At 48.4% G+C, this 16,979-nt stretch overlaps 1 protein-coding gene across 3 annotated transcripts in view; it reads left to right on the forward strand.

Moving 5' to 3' along the window:
* PRMT8 (protein arginine methyltransferase 8) overlaps positions 1–16,979 on the forward strand; it is a 96,256-nt gene that overhangs the window by 52,700 nt on the left and 26,577 nt on the right. For 2 of the 3 annotated variants that reach the window (XM_066254777.1, XM_066254779.1), the window contains exons 3-5: positions 1,655–1,810; positions 5,296–5,359; positions 15,867–15,905. In XM_066254777.1, coding sequence (XP_066110874.1) covers positions 1,655–1,810; positions 5,296–5,359; positions 15,867–15,905 — 259 coding nt within the window. The remainder of the gene's footprint in view (positions 1–1,654; positions 1,811–5,295; positions 5,360–15,866; positions 15,906–16,979) is intronic. The other variant, XM_066254778.1, reaches the window with a different exon arrangement.

Raw genomic sequence — 16,979 nt, forward strand, 5'->3', positions numbered from 1 at the left:
ATACCCATCAATAAGTGAATGGATAAATGCGTTGTGGTCTGTTCCTAGAGAGGAATACTAGCCAACAAGAAGAACAACAACAGTAGCTGTAACAAGAAAAAAGGGACAAGCCTTGGATACATGCAAGAAAATGAATGAATCCAAAAACTTTGAGCAGAAGAAACCAGATGCAAAACTGTACATATTGTATGATTCTATTTATATGAAGTTCTAAATCTGGCAGAAGGAAGCTTTGGTGATAGATATTAGATCATTGGGTGTCTGGAGTGGGGGTGATGATTAACTGTAAACAGGCATGAAAGACTTGCTGGGGTGATGGAAATGTTCTGTATTTAATTATGGTGGTGGTTACACAGGTGTACATTTGTCAAAACTTACACAAGCTCTACATTTTATTGTATTCGAGTTATACTAAAAATTATACTAAAATTATACCCACCAAATCCCAATACTATTGCTGATGACTTAGAGAGTGTTTGCTGATGCCTTGAAAAGATGAAGACCTCTGCCCAGTGGTGGGATTTAAGTAATTTAACAACCAGTCTTTGCCTTAATGACCATTTTAAGTATAAAAAAAACGATATACTGAAAGGTAGTTTATTTCGTGCATTTAATACTTAAATAAGAACAATAAAAGAGGTACACAAAACTAGGTTATGTTATAAGAGTTTTAAAATATTAATGAAAAATATTAAATAATACCTGACAAAAAACAATAAAACTGTTATTTAAGATATGTCCAAGTGTCAGCTTGTCACTCTCTGGATGTTTGGCACTTTTTCTCTTTATGTTATATATTTGTTTACTGAAGTAATAAAAGCAAGGGAATTAAAATGTAGTATTTAATCAAAGGTATAATGAGTTTTATGAAGTGAATAATAAATATTACAAGCATAGTTCCATCAAACTTTTTTCACCTACGGACGGAATGAACACTACTACAGGCACTTAGAATACTCTGTTGCACAGATGAACGTTAAAAAAGAGGAAGGAATGTAAGTTTGTGATTCCCACATTGGGCAGCTTCCCAGGAGCCCACCTTAGAGAGAACTCTGATTACAAGTGCCATGTAACAACTGGTTCACCGGACTCAACAAAAAATTAGATATTGGTTCTGTCGAACCGGTGTGAACCAGCTGAATTCCACCACTGCCTCTGCCTCATCACCATAGACAGATGGACTATGTTCTCCCTGGGCTAACGGCTGTTGTAATGGGCAATCTAGTTTCCTTCTTACCACAAAGCACTTAAATAATAGTAATTAAAGGAACATGTTTTCTGTTCTTAAAAACAAACAAAAGTAGTATACACATAAAAGGCATCCTTTAGTAACTGGTTCAACTGACAATACTCTCTCCAAGCCAGAAAGTTTTGCTTCAGGCATAACTTGAATCTCTCCTGTTGAATTCTACTGATACTTTCTTTCTTTCTTTTTCTTTTTTTTTTTTTTTTTGTAAATTGGAGTCTTCCCAGGTCTGGACATGAGTTTCTTCTTTGATAGTACAGAATTACATACATTTTTGGGTAGAGTTTTAGGGCTAGAGTTGTTTGTAATGAGGCAGGTAACTGGTGGTTTAGCTGCTCCACAGTATTCTTTTGTTGTACTCCTAGGAACCATGACCACATTGGCACTGACTTTCCTCCTTCCGTACAGGAAATGCTGAAGGACGAGGTGCGCACTCTCACTTACCGGAACTCCATGTATCACAACAAGCACGTGTTCAAGGACAAGGTGGTGTTGGACGTCGGGAGTGGCACCGGGATCCTTTCCATGTTTGCTGCCAAAGCAGGGGCCAAGAAGGTGTTTGGGGTAGGCATGCCACTTCCTCTTTCACATCGGCCCCCGCAGAGCTGGCCCTGCCCCCGCCTTCTACAGCCCTTCCTGGAAGGACAGACCCTGGTCTAGCTCTTTGCTGAGGTCACACCCTCAAGGAGAAAGTCAAGTGTGACTCTCAGTAGGCAGGACCATCTCCCTTGGCTCCCTGTCACCTGGGCATTGCTCCTGGCTCCTTGATTTGATTACTGCTGACATTTACAGGGGATTTTTGATTTTTCAGAAACCATTTCTGGGTCACCATTACCGTACCGTACTTAAGAGGCGGTGTGGCCTGGTGACAAATGTGAGCCCTGGCTCGAACCCCTGTCTTCCCGCTCACAAGTTGTGTGACTGCGGGAAAGTCACTTCTCTGTACCTCAGGTTTTATATAGCTATATCTATATATTTACATATCTTGCCCATGGGATCATTGTAAGGGGTAAAAAGTTTAATACATATATAATGTGCTTAGAACAGTGCCTGGCATATGACAGATGTTCCGTGTTTATTAGTATAGTTAGGATAGTGCCCTAGGTCAGGAGATAACAATAAGAAAACCCCTTCCTTTGACTTTTAAAGCAGTGGTCCCCAACCTTTTTTGGGCCACGGTCCGGTTTAATGTCAGAAAATATTTTCACGGACCGGCCTTTAGGGTGGGATGGATAAAGGTATCACGTGACCGAGACAAGCGTCAAGTGTGAGTCTTAGATGGATGTAACAGAGGAAATCTGGTCATTTTTTAAAATAAAACATCATTCAGACTTAAATATAAATAAAACGGAAATAATGTAAGTTAATTATTCTTTCTCTGCGGACCGGTACCAAATGGCCCATGGACCGGTACCGGCTCGCGGCCTGGGGGTTGGGGAGCACTGTTTTAAAGGACAGCTTGGTAGATCTAAGTTCTGCTGCTCAGGCTGCTATCGCATCAAGGGCTGGAGGTGGAGGCCGACCCTCTGGGAAACCTCCCGGCCTTCCCCTGGCTCCACACTGTCGCTGCACGCAACCCGAGGACAGGCCGCTGGAAGGGTCCAGAGCTGGGAAGAAATTGTGAAAAAGAGAGCTCGCGCTGCTGGCTGACATTTAAAAATTTCATTGGGTCTAGGGCTGGAAAATGGGAATTAATCTTGATCAAAATTAAAGTTACACTACAATCAAACTCAGCATGCGCACAAGACAGCCCATTTGCAAAAGCTCACCGGGAGCTGGGCAGCTTTAAGTGGGTCTTTGTTCTCTGTGCAGTTAGCCCGGTCATGGAAACTGTCCTGGGAACCTGGGTTGACCAGAGCCCTCCCAGTGCCCTTGGGGGCCTCTGCCTCAGAGGCCTGCCCCTCAGTCTTCAGCAGGGACAGCATTCCTCCTCTGTGCCTGACTCAGAAAGCACGTGGACTTTGGCCATAGAGGGTTTTCTGGAAACCTGGGTGGTCTTCAGGGCAGCTCCGGCATAGCCTTGACCAAAGAAGCTGGATGCACTCAGCTGAAGCACATGATTACGGTATGGGGCCAGTCTGATGCTCAAGGTCAAGTCCTGTCCTCATCTCAGGTACTGCCCCCTCCCACCTTTCAGCTTTCCTTTACAAGACCCTCCTCACCGGAATAGAGGTCACTTCTCCAGTGAGACTCCGCCTCCAGTGACCTCACGCAGCCTTAGCTGTCTGTCAGGCCCTAGCTCTGCTCGGGTCTCTGCCAGGCACAGGGGGCTAAGCAGGGAGAGGTAGGGTCACCTGTCACTGGCTTCCAAGTTGACGGGGGCTTCCAAGTCGGGGGGGGGGGGCACCAGCCAAGGAGCTGTCAGGAGGCTCCCGCACAGCGCCTTCCAGCTGTGGTGACTCCTTCCAGCCAGCCTGCCTCCCACTCTTTTGCTGTAACAGCTCTTTCATAAACAGCTCTGCCACAGTGAGCTGGGCTTCCTTCTGGATGGCTCACTTCACAGCCTCTCCTGTGGCTCCCCTCTACAACTCCTCTCCCGGGGGAGATGGGACGGCAGGGGAGAGAGAGCAAGAGTGAGGGATTGAGAAAGGGAGGCAATTGACAGAGACAGCAAATGGAGATGGTGAAGCAGAGAGACAGGAGAGAAATGGAGAGACTCAGAGGAAAGCTAGAGGAATGGTAGAGGAATCAACAAAAAGGAGAAATAAACTAGAAAGTACAAAACAAAGATGGGGAAAGTGAAGAGAGAGAATAAAGGAAAAGAGGGGAAAGGGAAAGGCAGAAGTAGAAGGAAGAAAAAGAGGAAAGAGAAATAAATGCAACCTCACAGGTCCCATGCGCTTCCAGGGCCGCTCAGTGTTCGCTTCGTCCTCACACTGACCATGCAAAACGGGCTGTGACCTCTCTGATGAGGAGGCCAAGGCATGGTTAGACAGTGGCAGAGGCCAGGTGGGAGTCCCGGCTGTCTGGCTTCAAATCCCATGTTCTTCATGGCTAAACTCGGTACCCTCTTTCAGACGGGATGAAAGCATGATGGGGCGGGGGAGAGGAGAGAGACCCAGTCCTGCAGACAGCAGGGGTGCTGCCACTGAACTGGCAGCTCAGGAGAGGGCGGGTCCTCTGGGTCTGAGCTGGGTCCTGCCTCCTCTCCTGGTTGCTCCTTCCTGACTCTGCAGGTGCCCTCACCTTCCCCATGGCGTTGAGGGAAGCTGCCAGCAACCCCTTCGGCACCCTGTGCAAATGCACAGGCCTGGGGGCAGTCCGAGGTGGGGCCTGAGTGTGCAGGTGAAGGGAGCCCTAGGGTCTCAGTGCTGGCTGGTCTCTGCGAGGGGCCAGCTCTGGGCAGCTGCCTGTTGTCAGCATCCCCGGCCCACGGCCTCTAACCCAGCTTCAGGTTTGATCTCCTGCTACTCCCACAAGGTCCTTTTATCAGCTAAAGGTCAGCTAATCCCCCAAATACCTTGGCCCTCTGCTCAGACGACTTGAGGAGCATGGGAAGACTTTTAGATGAAAAAGAATTCATTCTTTCAAAGGTGGAGACTGCAACAGAGGTGAGGGTTGATTTGTGTGTGCTGAGTTGGGGGAGAGATCTTAAGAGTGGCCCCCGAGGCTCTAACTCTGCATTTTCCAGGTGATCCCTATCCTGGAATGTTCCCAGTTAACCCGTGAGTGCTGGGGGCGGGGAGGGAACACTGAGGGAGGCTCACAGCGCCGCTGGTCAGTCCGATCCATCCTGGGAGGACAGTGCTGTGCCACCTCATCCTGCACTTCCTTGGCGGGAAGAGTGAGGCCTGTCACCTCCTCCAGAATCTCCCAATGTACACCTGGGGGCCTCCCTTACAAAGCACAGCAGAGGCAGCTCGGCTTAGTGGAAGAGCTGCTGGCCTGCAAGTTGGGAGGGCTGTGTTGCTGCTTTTCATCTGCCACAGATCAGCAGTGACAGCCGTGGGCAGGTTCCCGCACCCCTGCAGGCCCCAGCTTCTCCCTGTGTACAGTTGGTGTTGGTTGTCTTTTTGACGCATTGCTCCTGTGTTCTCTGCCCTTTCTAGATTGAGTGCTCCAGTATTTCTGACTACTCAGAGAAGATCATTAAGGCCAACCACCTGGACAACAGTAAGACATACCTCCATGTGTTTTCCCATGGATGGAGGGGGTGAGGGGGCTTGTACTTCCTGGTGTGGGTGGCATAAACTGACATAAGAGGGGAGAGCACAGAGCACTTAGCCTTGGGAGGGTGGAGCCCAGCTGAGGCCTCGTTAGCAGACCTGTGGGCATGGGGTTTGAGGCTCCTAGTCCACGTCATGTCAGTCAGCGCAGCTTCCTCTGAGCCCAGCCTGTGGCTAAATTCTTACTTGCTCTGCCCTCTGCTTGGCCCCAGCTCTGGACAGTCTGTTGAATTTTGCAAAATGGCAGCTATTTCTCCTTCTTCCCTTCCCTCTACACTCCCCCTTCTTCCCTTCCCTCTACACTCCCAGTCCTCCCTCTCCCCACCGCCCATCGAGTGGCAGACCCGGGCCCTGCCTTGGGGAAATGTGATCCTCTCCTGCCCACAGGCCCTGCTGCTGGTAGGGCTAGCTTAGCAATGGGGTTGTCGATGGGAGCGGGACCTTCTTCAAGCTGGAGTCTGATTATAGAAGTACCGTATTCCCTCATGTATAAGATGTTCTCGTGTATAAGATGCACCTTAATTTGGGCTTGAAATATGAAAAAAAAGTGCATAAAGTTATGGAACTCAAGTTTTATTCATCATAAAATTCACACAGCTCCTCCACAAGCGCGAAAAGCGAGAAATGCAAGTAAAAAACCCTACAACCACTGTATAAGATGCACCCAGTTTTTAGACCCCAATTTTTTTTGGGGGAAAGGTGCGTCTTATTCATGGAGAAACACGGTATATTCCCTTCCCTTCCCCTCCTTACTCCTTTCCCATGCATTGCAGCATTTTCCAGGCCCTTTGCCGGGAACCCATCTCGAACACACTTATGCCTGCAGACACCTCTGATTAGATGTCCTTGTATCTTTTATCAGTTATCAGTCAGCAGAATGAGATTTACCGCTGGTGGGGCCAGATCATGTAGGGTTTGCAAAGTAGGAAAACAAGTCTTTAAGAATGGTGGAGGTCTTTTGAGAATTTTAAACAAAGGAAAAGCATTCTTCGTGGGAAATGAATTGGGAGTTCTCAGCATACAGATGCACAGATGTTATTTAAAGCTACACGATGAGGTCACTTAGAGATGAAGCATAGCTAGAGGAAATAAACGGGCTGGAGAGAGGGCTCTAGGGCATTTCAACATTTGGAGGTCAAGCAGAGGAGAAGGGGCCAGCAGAGAGGCAGCAAAGAGGCAGTGAGGTTAATGGGCATTCAGGAGAGAAGAGCCCTTGGAATAAACCAAGGGAAGGAGAACGTGGTCACCTCTAGGGTATGCTAAGAGGTCAAGTAAAATAAGGTCAGAGGAGTGGCCGTTGACTTTGGTTACATGGAGGTTACCGGTGTTCTTAACAAAAGCAGACTGAGTATAGGAGTGGGGACCAGTTAGAGTAAGTTAGGGAGAGACTATGAAGTAAGGACCATAAATAAGTCTTCTTGCTGTAATGGGGAACAGAAAAATGGAACAGGAGCTACAGGGGGTGTAGGCTCAAGGAAGTAAGCTGTTTTTTTTTACGGACAAGATACGAAAGTGTGTGTGTATGATTCAATAGTCCAGTAGAGAGAGAGAACCAAATTACTGCTCCAGGAAAAAGTGACTTCAGGAGCCAGGACTTTGAGAAGGTAAGAGGGCCTGGGGTGCAAAGGTGGAGCACTGGCTTTTTATTTGGAGTAGAGACAGTTGAGCCACAGTAACGAAGGGAAAGGGTAGCATGGAGGTTCAGAGGGAGGTGGGCTGGTGGTGAGAAATCCCTGCTTTGTTGCTTCCATTTTCTCAGGAAAGAATGAGACAGTCATTGGCAGAAAAAACCAGGAGGGGAGGGGTATACATGTTTTGGAGGGAGGTGAGGAGGAATAGAATGATCTTTTAGAGGGAGGGGAGCAAATACGCTGTCTAGTGGGGACAGCTTGTGGGGGCGGTCAGCACTTGCTGGAGGTGTGTGGATGGAGCTATGCAATGAACTCGGTTCTGGTAATGTGCTCAGCAGGCTGGGTGTGGGTGGAAGGGGAGCCGCCTGGGTAGGAGCTTTGCTGGGAGGACACAACAGAGGGAGGGAGGAGGCAGAGTTACAACAACAGTGGCCAAACCGTCTAAGCTGGGTGAACAAGGAAGTGTGGAAGTGAAGGGGGTGGAGGTGGGTGAGTGCTAATGAAAGGGGTGATGGGTGACCAACATCTACGGGGACCACAAGCAGAGCCCAAGATCCAGAGGCCTCTTCGAAACCTGAATAGGGAAAGTGTTGCTCAGATACACCTGACCTAGAGCCGGACATTCAACCTCTCTTTGTTCACTCAGGGAGCCAGATCTCTCCTGTATACTCCTCAGAAAATCCCTGAGCTGGGTGGAAGGGACAGAGAGCTGACCCGCTCTCCTTGCCTACTAACAACGGGGAAAGAAAACGGCTGTTCTTTCTCTATAAAGATGACACTGCCGGGCAGCCGCATGTTTTCACCTGACCTCCCTCTCCCCAGCTCTGTGAAAATGGGCAAGTGGGGGACACTTCCCCTGCCTGTGCACAGGCTTCCACTGCACAGCGATTCCTGCTTCTGGGGCTCTGCCCTGCACCTCGATCTTTGACTGACCTCCCCGCCCTGGCTTTAGAAAGCCACTGCCCTGCAACACTGGTAGCGGAGTGCGCAGCGCCAAGCGAGGGGACTGACAGCTGCTGAGACCCCTGACATTTGAGGGGAGGGCAGTCTGGCTTGCCAGGAAAATATTGCACAGCCCCTAATCGCCCCTCTGGTTCACACTTCATGGTCCCTACCTCCCTCCTCTGCCTCAGGCTCTTTCACTTTTTAAATTCCTTTTCCTTTTTGTCTTCTTTCTTGTAACCTTAAAAACATTCCAATTTACAAAAAAGGTTTAAATACAGCTGTTTCTTTAAAAAAAAAATTTTAGCCACTTGAGAGTAAATTGTTGACATGATGCCTGTCATCCTTGAATACATGAATGTATATTGCCTACAAACAAAGATGGTTTCCTATGTAGCCACAGGGCAGCCATTGAAACCAGCAGGGTAATGTGAATACAATGTCATTACCTAGTGCTCAGAACCTCATCACATTTGTGTGTGTGTGTGTGTGACAGAGACAGATAGAGAGAGGGACAGACAGGCACAGACAGACAAGAAGGGAGAGAGATGGGAAGCATCAATTCTTCGTTGCGGCACCTCAGTTGTTCATTGAGGGCTTTCTCATATGTGTCTTGACCGGGGGGCTACAGTGGAGCGAGTGACTCCTTACTCAAGCCAGCGACCTTGGGCTCAAGCCAGCAACCTTTCACATTTTGCTGGTTGTTACAATGGCATGCTTCATAGCAAAAGGATTCAGGTCCAGGGCACACGTCACCTTTAGTCATCACATCTCTAGTTCCCTTCAAGTGGGGACACGCTTTCTTCAGCTTCCGTGGCCTTCAGAACTTGAAGCTCACAGGCCAGTATTCTGTGAATGTCCCTCAGTTTAGGCTGTGTAACTTCCTCACAGTTGGGTTCAGATGACACATCTTGCAGAAACACCACATAGGCACGCTGTGTCGCATTGTGTACTAGGAGGTGGCATGTGGTTTTGATTTGCCTGATTCCTGATAACATTGACTTGGAACACGTATTTCAGGCTTTATCTGCTAGCCTCCTTCATGGTGAAGTTGCTCTTTCCCTCTTCGTAATTAGTAAGATTTTCTGGGATCGGTACTTCGAAACCATGTGACTATTTCATTCCTCATCCTTAATTTCCCATTTTATTCAATAAGTTGCATTTGTTATTATCCGTACATACTTTGATACTCAACATGTCCCCGATTTGGTCACTGGGAGCCTCTTCGAGCCGGTTCCTAGGTCCTTTTGACATGTCTCTTTCCCTTTCTAAAAGCTTTCCGATTTCCTGGCACAAATGTTTCAGGCTCAGCCTGTACTTTCCGCAACTGTTCTAGAGTCAGGTGTCTCTCTGGGATGCTTGGTTCCATTTAGCGGACAGTTCAGCAATGAGGACCCAGGTCTAGGTGTGCTCACTGAGTTTAGGGTGCTGATGCTCACAGGCTGTCTCAGTAGAAAGAACGCGTGTGTGTGCGTGTGTGCGCGTGTGTGTGTACATATGCACTTACATAACATAAATTTCTACATCTGTCTATACATACTGTCAAGTATGAATTCATGTTACACCTCTACTTCTAATTCAGCACCACGGTGTCTTGCTTTTATAGCATTTCCCATGTTTGTGACTCATTTCTCCAATGGTGAAAACTCTGGCTCCTATTATTCTGAATACATTTACTTACTGGATCCGTCCCTTTGTGTGTAAACAATATCCCATTGTCAGTACCCCCTGCCCCATGCAGATGCTTCTGTCACCCAGTGCCGGGCTCCAACACCCTGTGCCAGGCGGCCTCCCACAAGGGCACCCCCTGCCCTGCTCAGGTTCCATTTGGCTGAGTCAGGCTGCCCTCCTGGGCAGAGGTCCCCCTGGGCACCTGCATTTCACCCTCCCCCATCCGGGATGCCCTGCTCACCCTGCTCCGGCTCTGATATCCTGTGCTGGGCTGCTCTTACTTGCTCAAGCCGAACCCCTCACACTGGGCTATGTGGCATCTGTACCTCTACCTGGGCAGCAGAGATCTAGGTTATTCAGCCCCACCTGATGGCTTTAGGTTCATGGAACAGTTCCATGCTTTGTAGGTTGATGGTTCACACTTGATTCTGTTACTGCGGCAAAGGCCCAAGAAGGACAAACCATTGTTGTCAGGTGAATAGCCAGCCCCATGCCCTGTTCCTGCCCCCCCCCCACTGTGCTGAGGAGGAGAGAAGTCGGCCCAGGGGCTCTAGAAGGCTGAGCTGCCTTCATCTCTTCCTCCCTGGGCACTGCAACAGCCGGGTGGGGCCGGTGGGGCAGCGGGTCCTGCTGGCTGCACAGCTCGTCCGGCCGTGGCATGTGTCCTAGAAGGAGGACAGCCTTCCTGCACGAATGCTTCCGTGGAAATGCATTTGAAATGCTGTGTCAGCCAGCACTTGTGTGGGGCTCAGGAGTGTAGGTGTAGAAACATAAATAACAACACAGGACATAAAATACCTGCCACCCAGAATCAATCAATCTTTCTCCCTCTCCACCTCCACACAGCTCTTCAGGATGGATTACTCACGTGTAACCACGCACCTCCATGAGGCCACCTGCAGTGGCCGTGCAGCCTCACATGCTGCTTCCCCACGCATGTCCTCGACATGTGCGCCAGCCTCCTCCCTGACCTCGGCACCGACAACTATTATTTCTTTTCTTTCCTGCCGAGGAAACCAGTGGGCTGCCAAGATTCGTTTGTGAACGTTGACATGGGAGCTCGGGGATTGATACAATTTTAATAGTTCTAGAAATAAAAAAAGGATCATGTTTTTACGGCTCAGAAGACTAAAGAGAAAAAAGTGTATCCCTCCTTTCTCTTTTACTGGTGCGAGTCTACACAGCATGGATGGGAGAGGTCTGAGCTGAGCACGACAACAGGGTGGCAGCAGACAGAGGGGCCTCTGCAGTGCGACGTTAGGGAGAGCGTGGTCACATCACTTCACCTTTCTGAGCTCTGATTGGTCCCTGGAGAGGAGCTATGTTGATGAAGGTCTTGCAGGGTTGTTGGAGGATTAAGGATCATGTATGTAAAATGCCCAGTGGGGGGCCTCGTGTACAGTAGGTGCTTAACAAGCACGAACTATAAGTTCTTTCAGGCTTAATGTTTCACACTTTGCTCTTTTTTGGCCACATAGCTCCAAGCCTTTTATAGGTGGTGCTTGGCTTCTCTGCCCCCACAGTCCTCTGTGCTCTGCAGTCATCTGGTCCTGGGCTGACCCCTCTGATGGGGTCCTCATCACAGTCTCTGAGAGCCATGAGTGTAAGAAAGCAATGCCCTCTGCTGAGGCGGGTTCTAAGCCCTCCCGGGTCCTTCCTGTTGCTCTTTTGGGAGCAAAGAGATTCCTTCACATGGTTACCCCTCCCACATCTCCTGGCTCTACACCCCCAGTTGCTTCACCCTTTGTGCTGGTTTGAGTCACCTTTTCCTCTGGCCACGCCTCAGCATCTCTCACACCCTTGAAGAGTCAGGCTAAGAAATAAACCCAGCAAGGCGACTGGCCCAAGTGCCTGTCCCTGTAATAATGTGGCTCTAGTTTCCATTAGCAGTTTTGGGAAAGGCCATATCACACTGATACTGAGCTGGAATCCAATCCAATTGCCTACGTTTCTGGAGAACTGTAGCTCCTATCCCATATCTGCTCAGTGGATGTTTTAAATCCAAACTGAGTCCCATTTCTTATTTATATTAAATGCCATGTTGTTAGATTTGGTCCTTCCTTACACACAGAGCCATGCTCTTCCAAGGTCATTGTTCTCTGCCTGGCATTACTTACATATTTGATAGGTTCCCTGGGGTGAGTGTGGGTGCTTCTTCTGGTGGTTCACGCTCAGCTTTGAATCTTCAACTCGGAATTCAGTCAGGTAGCCAGTTATGAACCCACATGATAATCTGTCACATTCTCCATAAGGATGCTACGGAGGCAAGGTTTTGTCAAATGCACTTTCTGTGTTTTAGTTTCCCCATCTGTGAAATGGGAACTCTAGTGGCACATACCTGATAGGGTCATTGCAAGGGTCACAGAGTTCCTGTATGTGAAACCGAGTGCACTAGAGTGGGCTCTCTAGAGTCTAGACTTCTAAGAGCTGATTGTCCAATTGTCAGTAGATTTGTGGAATGGATATAGTCACTTTGGTGTCTTGAAGCTGGCCACAGTGGGAGTGTTTACATTACAGAAATCAGCAAATAGGAAAATCAAGGTTTCTTTCTTGGAGAGCACACCACTGGGTAAAATACAACAATATCCAGTGGGTGATAGGCACCCAATGTTAAGTATTGTTATTATTACTTCATTTAGTAACTTGACTAATAACCCTGTCAGAAGATGAGAGGAGATGAGTCCGCTATAATGTTTTTTTTTTGTTTTTTTTTTCATTTTTCCAAAGCTGGAAACAGGGACGCAGTCAGACAGACTCCCACATGCACCCGACCGGGATCCACCCGGCACACCCACCAGGGGGCGATGCTCTGCCCACCAGGGGGCAATGCTCTGCCCCTCTGGAGCGTCACTCTGTTGCGACCAGAGCCAGTCTAGCGCCTGGGGCATAGGCCAAGGAGCCATCCCCAGCGCCCTGGCCATCTTTGCTCCAGTGGAGCCTCGGGGGCAGGAGGGGAAGAGAGAGACAGAAAGGAAGGAGAGGGGGAGGGGTGGAGAAGCTGATGGGCGCCTCTCCACTATAATGGTTTTTAATGAACCTGTACTAGTGCCTCCTGGCAGCGGTTCCTTCTTTTCTACGCTGCTCAGGAGGCAGCCCGTTAACAGTCTTAGGACTGGGCTTCCTGCACCCATTTCTTCAGGCATTGTTGTGCAAGCCCAGACCCTGTGCCAGGAGCTGGGCAGTCAATAGCAAACAGGATAGGTGAGAGCTTTGCTCATATGAAGCTTACAGTCTCACAGAGAAGACAGACATCAAAGCAAGTGAACAAACAATATCACAATGCACTTCAAATTGGGAAAGCACTTAGGAAGAGGCATGATAGCGTCAGTGAGAAAAACGGTTATCCACTTTGGACCGAGGGCTGGGAGGGTCTTGCTGGAACCACTTACCCCGCCTTCTGAGCTGATTCTTGGGCCTCTCTTCCCAGCCTGCCTGTCGAGCGACATTGTGATGGGAGCTGAAATCAGCCATGGTGGAGTATTTATACCACAGACATCAGCAAAGGCTACAAATCAGGGCTTTCCCCCCTCATGGAGCCTGTTCTTAAACATTGAACAGCACAGCACCAGAAAGAGGACCCTTTTCTGGGAAGAGGGCATGGAAGCTGAGAACTGAGAGACTGAGAGAGGTCAGCATGTTCAGAGTGGAGAGATGGGTGTTGACACAGTAGGATTACTGGTGGCAGCAAATCCCTGGGCTGGGAGGCATATCTGCCTTTCCTGTGGATTATGGGTGAGTGTCATGCTTTTCTGAATCCCTGAGCCTTCTACATTCCCACTGATTTCAACCACGCTATCTAGTACCACTCACTTCTTAACTCCCTCCCCCTTGGCCCAACTCACAAAACCATCTACAGATGGCCAGTGTGTTGGGGATCTGCCCTTGGCTGCACTGCACCAGGGGTTCTAAGCGGTTGGAGATGACTTAGGCTTGGGACAAGTCTTAGTGTGGTTTTGGTTACCTGAGTGTTAGTCCAGCCAGTGCCTAGGGGAGGAGACATGCCACACAGGAACTCTGGCCCTGAATGGGCCCTGGCCAGAGCTGAGAGCTCCAGCGAAGCAGACGGGCCCTCAGCCCCCACGGGAGCCCGAGCAGGCTAGGGCATGAAGACAAGCAGATTATGTGCCGGGGACAAGGCAGAAGCTCAAATCCTATGTTCTTGGATAGAATAGAGGACTTGGGAAGAGAGAAGGAACCATATTTGAATTTCTATCGTATTGAATATGCAGAGCACACAGGGCTCCTTTACGCCACCCCAGTTACGGGGTATGTTTGCAGGAGATAGTCCAAGTGCCACCAGATATTGAGGGTAACAGTGTTGGTGTTCTCTTTCTCCCTTCACTACTGGCTTAGGAATGGGGCTGGGTCTGACCCTGTAAGAGGGTTATCCGTGTGTCTGGATCCTGGAGAAGAGGAGGGTGGGAAACCAAGGCAGGCCTGATGGATTCTGCCTCTATGATGATTCCACATCTGCTCACCCTACCAACCAGCCCGGCCAGCCTTCAGGGGGAGGATGGGGTTGTCCTTGGCCTTCTATGATTTCTTTCCTCCCACAGTCCCAAGCACTTGCTTGGTGTGCAACAATCCCATGAGGTAGGTGAGGTGGGTATTCTGATCATTTGCTGATGAAGGAGAGGACTCTCAGGGAGGTTGGGGACTTGTACATGACAGGCCTAGATTTGGGATCCACCTTTTGACTTCTGTAAACTCTAGTTCTCTCATTAGGCAAATGGAACAATGAAACCAACCTCACAGGTTCCTGTGAGGGTTATTGGACAATATATGTAAAATCACTCTGCAAGCTGCTACACAAATGCTGGTAATTTTTTACTATCATAATTAGGACTCGTTTAAAGATCTTCTGTCTCTGAATCCAATACGCTTTTTCTCAAAATTGCTCATTCATCCACTGATTCGTTCAGGAACAATCTTTGAATGCTTGTGAGTAGTCAAGTGCTCTGTGAGGTCCTGGAAAGGGAAGTGAAGATAGGCATCCAAGAGAAGGAGACCGTAGGCCAGAGGTGAGTCGGCCCTCAGAAGGGGCCTGGCAGGCGGCACGGCTGTTCCCAACACGGGTGTGTGAGCAGCATGGCAAGGGAGTGGAGGGCAACGAGGCTGCGCGAGGGGGTGACATTGAGGAGGCTCCATGGCCTCATTACATGCTTCCTGTCCTTGCACTCATGACCCTCAGGCCCATGCTTGTGTGGGACAAGATCTGCTCTGGGAAACAGTGAGGAATCTAGCCTGGGGAGACCACTGACATAGGCCCTGTGGGGGCTACTGGCTGGTGAACACCCCGGAGGCCCACCTGAGATGAGGCTGGCCTGATTTGTAAAAACAAACAGACAATGAACAAACCACCAACCAAATCAAACAACCTAATCTGTTAAACAAATCACCATGAATTCGAATGACTAAATTTATGTAATAACCACTCAAGCCAAAAGGAGAAAATAACCCCATTAAAAACAACCAAAAAAAAAAAAAATCTGGATGTCTAATTTGTAAACTTGAAGTCACAGGGAGAAAAATCTACCAATTTGGCATTTATTGCTCCTTGTTGTGTATTTAATTATGATTAATCATTTTAAAATTTACAGGCCAGGGTCCTGTCACAGCTAGTTGAACGGATTTTCCATCATGCTTATGGAATAGAGCACAGCTCCAGAGAGTGACCTCAATCCAACCTTGAGTTGACACAGAATGTGTGATGTAGGGTCCAGATTAGAAGTGGGGCTCTGTAGCCCTTGGAGCAGGGGCACCTGGAGCTGTGTATGTCTACACAATTCTTCGAGTCAACCCAATGCCACACACTGGCCCACAACCTTGAATTAATTGCCATTAACCCCACCACAAGGGGGTAACATTTTGCAGTTTGGGAAACTGAATCTCGTAGTTTAAGTAATTTTTGGTAAAGACTACAGAAAACAAGAAGGCTATCCCTGAGGACACAGCGGGGCCTTGCAGTTGGGTCCATAGAAACAATGTGCCCCCCCCCTTTTTTAAAACTAGACTTAAGAAATTAGTGCAAAATTAAGGTCAAACTGGACATTGCAGGCACTATTTCTTTATCGATGTCAGTTATTCCCCAACATGCAAGATACCTTACGGATGGTTAATACATGCTATTTGAAAAATCAAAGCATTTTGGAGCTGCAAAGGACCTAAGGGATTTTCAGATTCAACCTCCCTTCTTTTTCTTTTTCCCAGTGAGGAAACTGAGGCCCCAAAGGAGAGAAACTGATCAAGGTTAGTTGTTAGCTGGAACAAGAGTTTAAGTTGTCTGCCTCCAGGGCCCCAGTATAAGGCTGGGCAGCTGGGCCCTGCCCTGGGTGAGGGGATGTGTGGAGTGGGAACTCCTGTTCACAGCTGGACTGAAGAGAGGTGTGTCTTTTTCCTTTTGCAAAGAGACCTTCTACTCACCAAGCCAACTGGGGCCGCATCTGCCCTGAGGCACGTCTGGATGCAGAAGGGCAATGTAAACTGAACAGAGGCCCATGTTGCTGAGCATTTTATAGGGTTAATTGATTCCTTCTGCCTTTTTGTAAGCAGAGCAGCGTGATTTTTTTTTTTGCACTGTTCTGTGACCTACTGTATCTTTGTATCTCTGTATTTTTGTATCTATAGCAACAAATGGATAAGAGAGCTAGTGCGGAGAACCGGGGCAGTATTCACTCACTCTGGGGGGCACCCAAGGAATGTTCTATACATACCTATCTGTCAGACTAAGCTCTAATTTCTTGTTCATTTCTGCTTCTTACAGTCCTACTAGAGTTCATCTATGAACTTGTCATGGGGAACCTTGTCTAGATACCCAGGGTGGAGGTCATGGGCACCACAGGCAGGAGAGGTTGTGATCTAATGCATCTCTTCATCCATTCAGTAACAATCTTTGAAGAGTTGTGTCCCACAGACATATACAGGCATTAGAGAAGAGCCTTCAAGAAATGTGCACAGAGAAAAGAAAGGGAGGCCATTGAAACACGTTAAACATATTTACAAAATAAGACAAGCCAGGTTTTGCACGCAAATGACTAAGCATGTGGATCAGGCATATTTTTCAATTTTCTTTCAGAATGAGAAATAAATTAAGCATTTTATTTGCATTTTCAAAAATGCTTTACTCTGTTCTCTTGTGTTTTCTATTGGTGCTTCCTGGATCCTTCACTGGGTTGAGTTCCTGCCCTTGGGTCTCAGAGCACCCCGAGAAGTAGGATTTTAATACCTACTCCTCCCTCCTCCCACCCCGTCCTAACCTTTTAGAGAAGACTGGCCCTTCCTGCTCTTACTTCTGAGGGGTAGAGTGTCTGAGCAGGAACCAGG

This window comes from Saccopteryx bilineata, chromosome 2 (genome assembly GCF_036850765.1).
Source record: "Saccopteryx bilineata isolate mSacBil1 chromosome 2, mSacBil1_pri_phased_curated, whole genome shotgun sequence".
Taxonomy (NCBI): Eukaryota; Metazoa; Chordata; class Mammalia; order Chiroptera; family Emballonuridae; genus Saccopteryx; species Saccopteryx bilineata.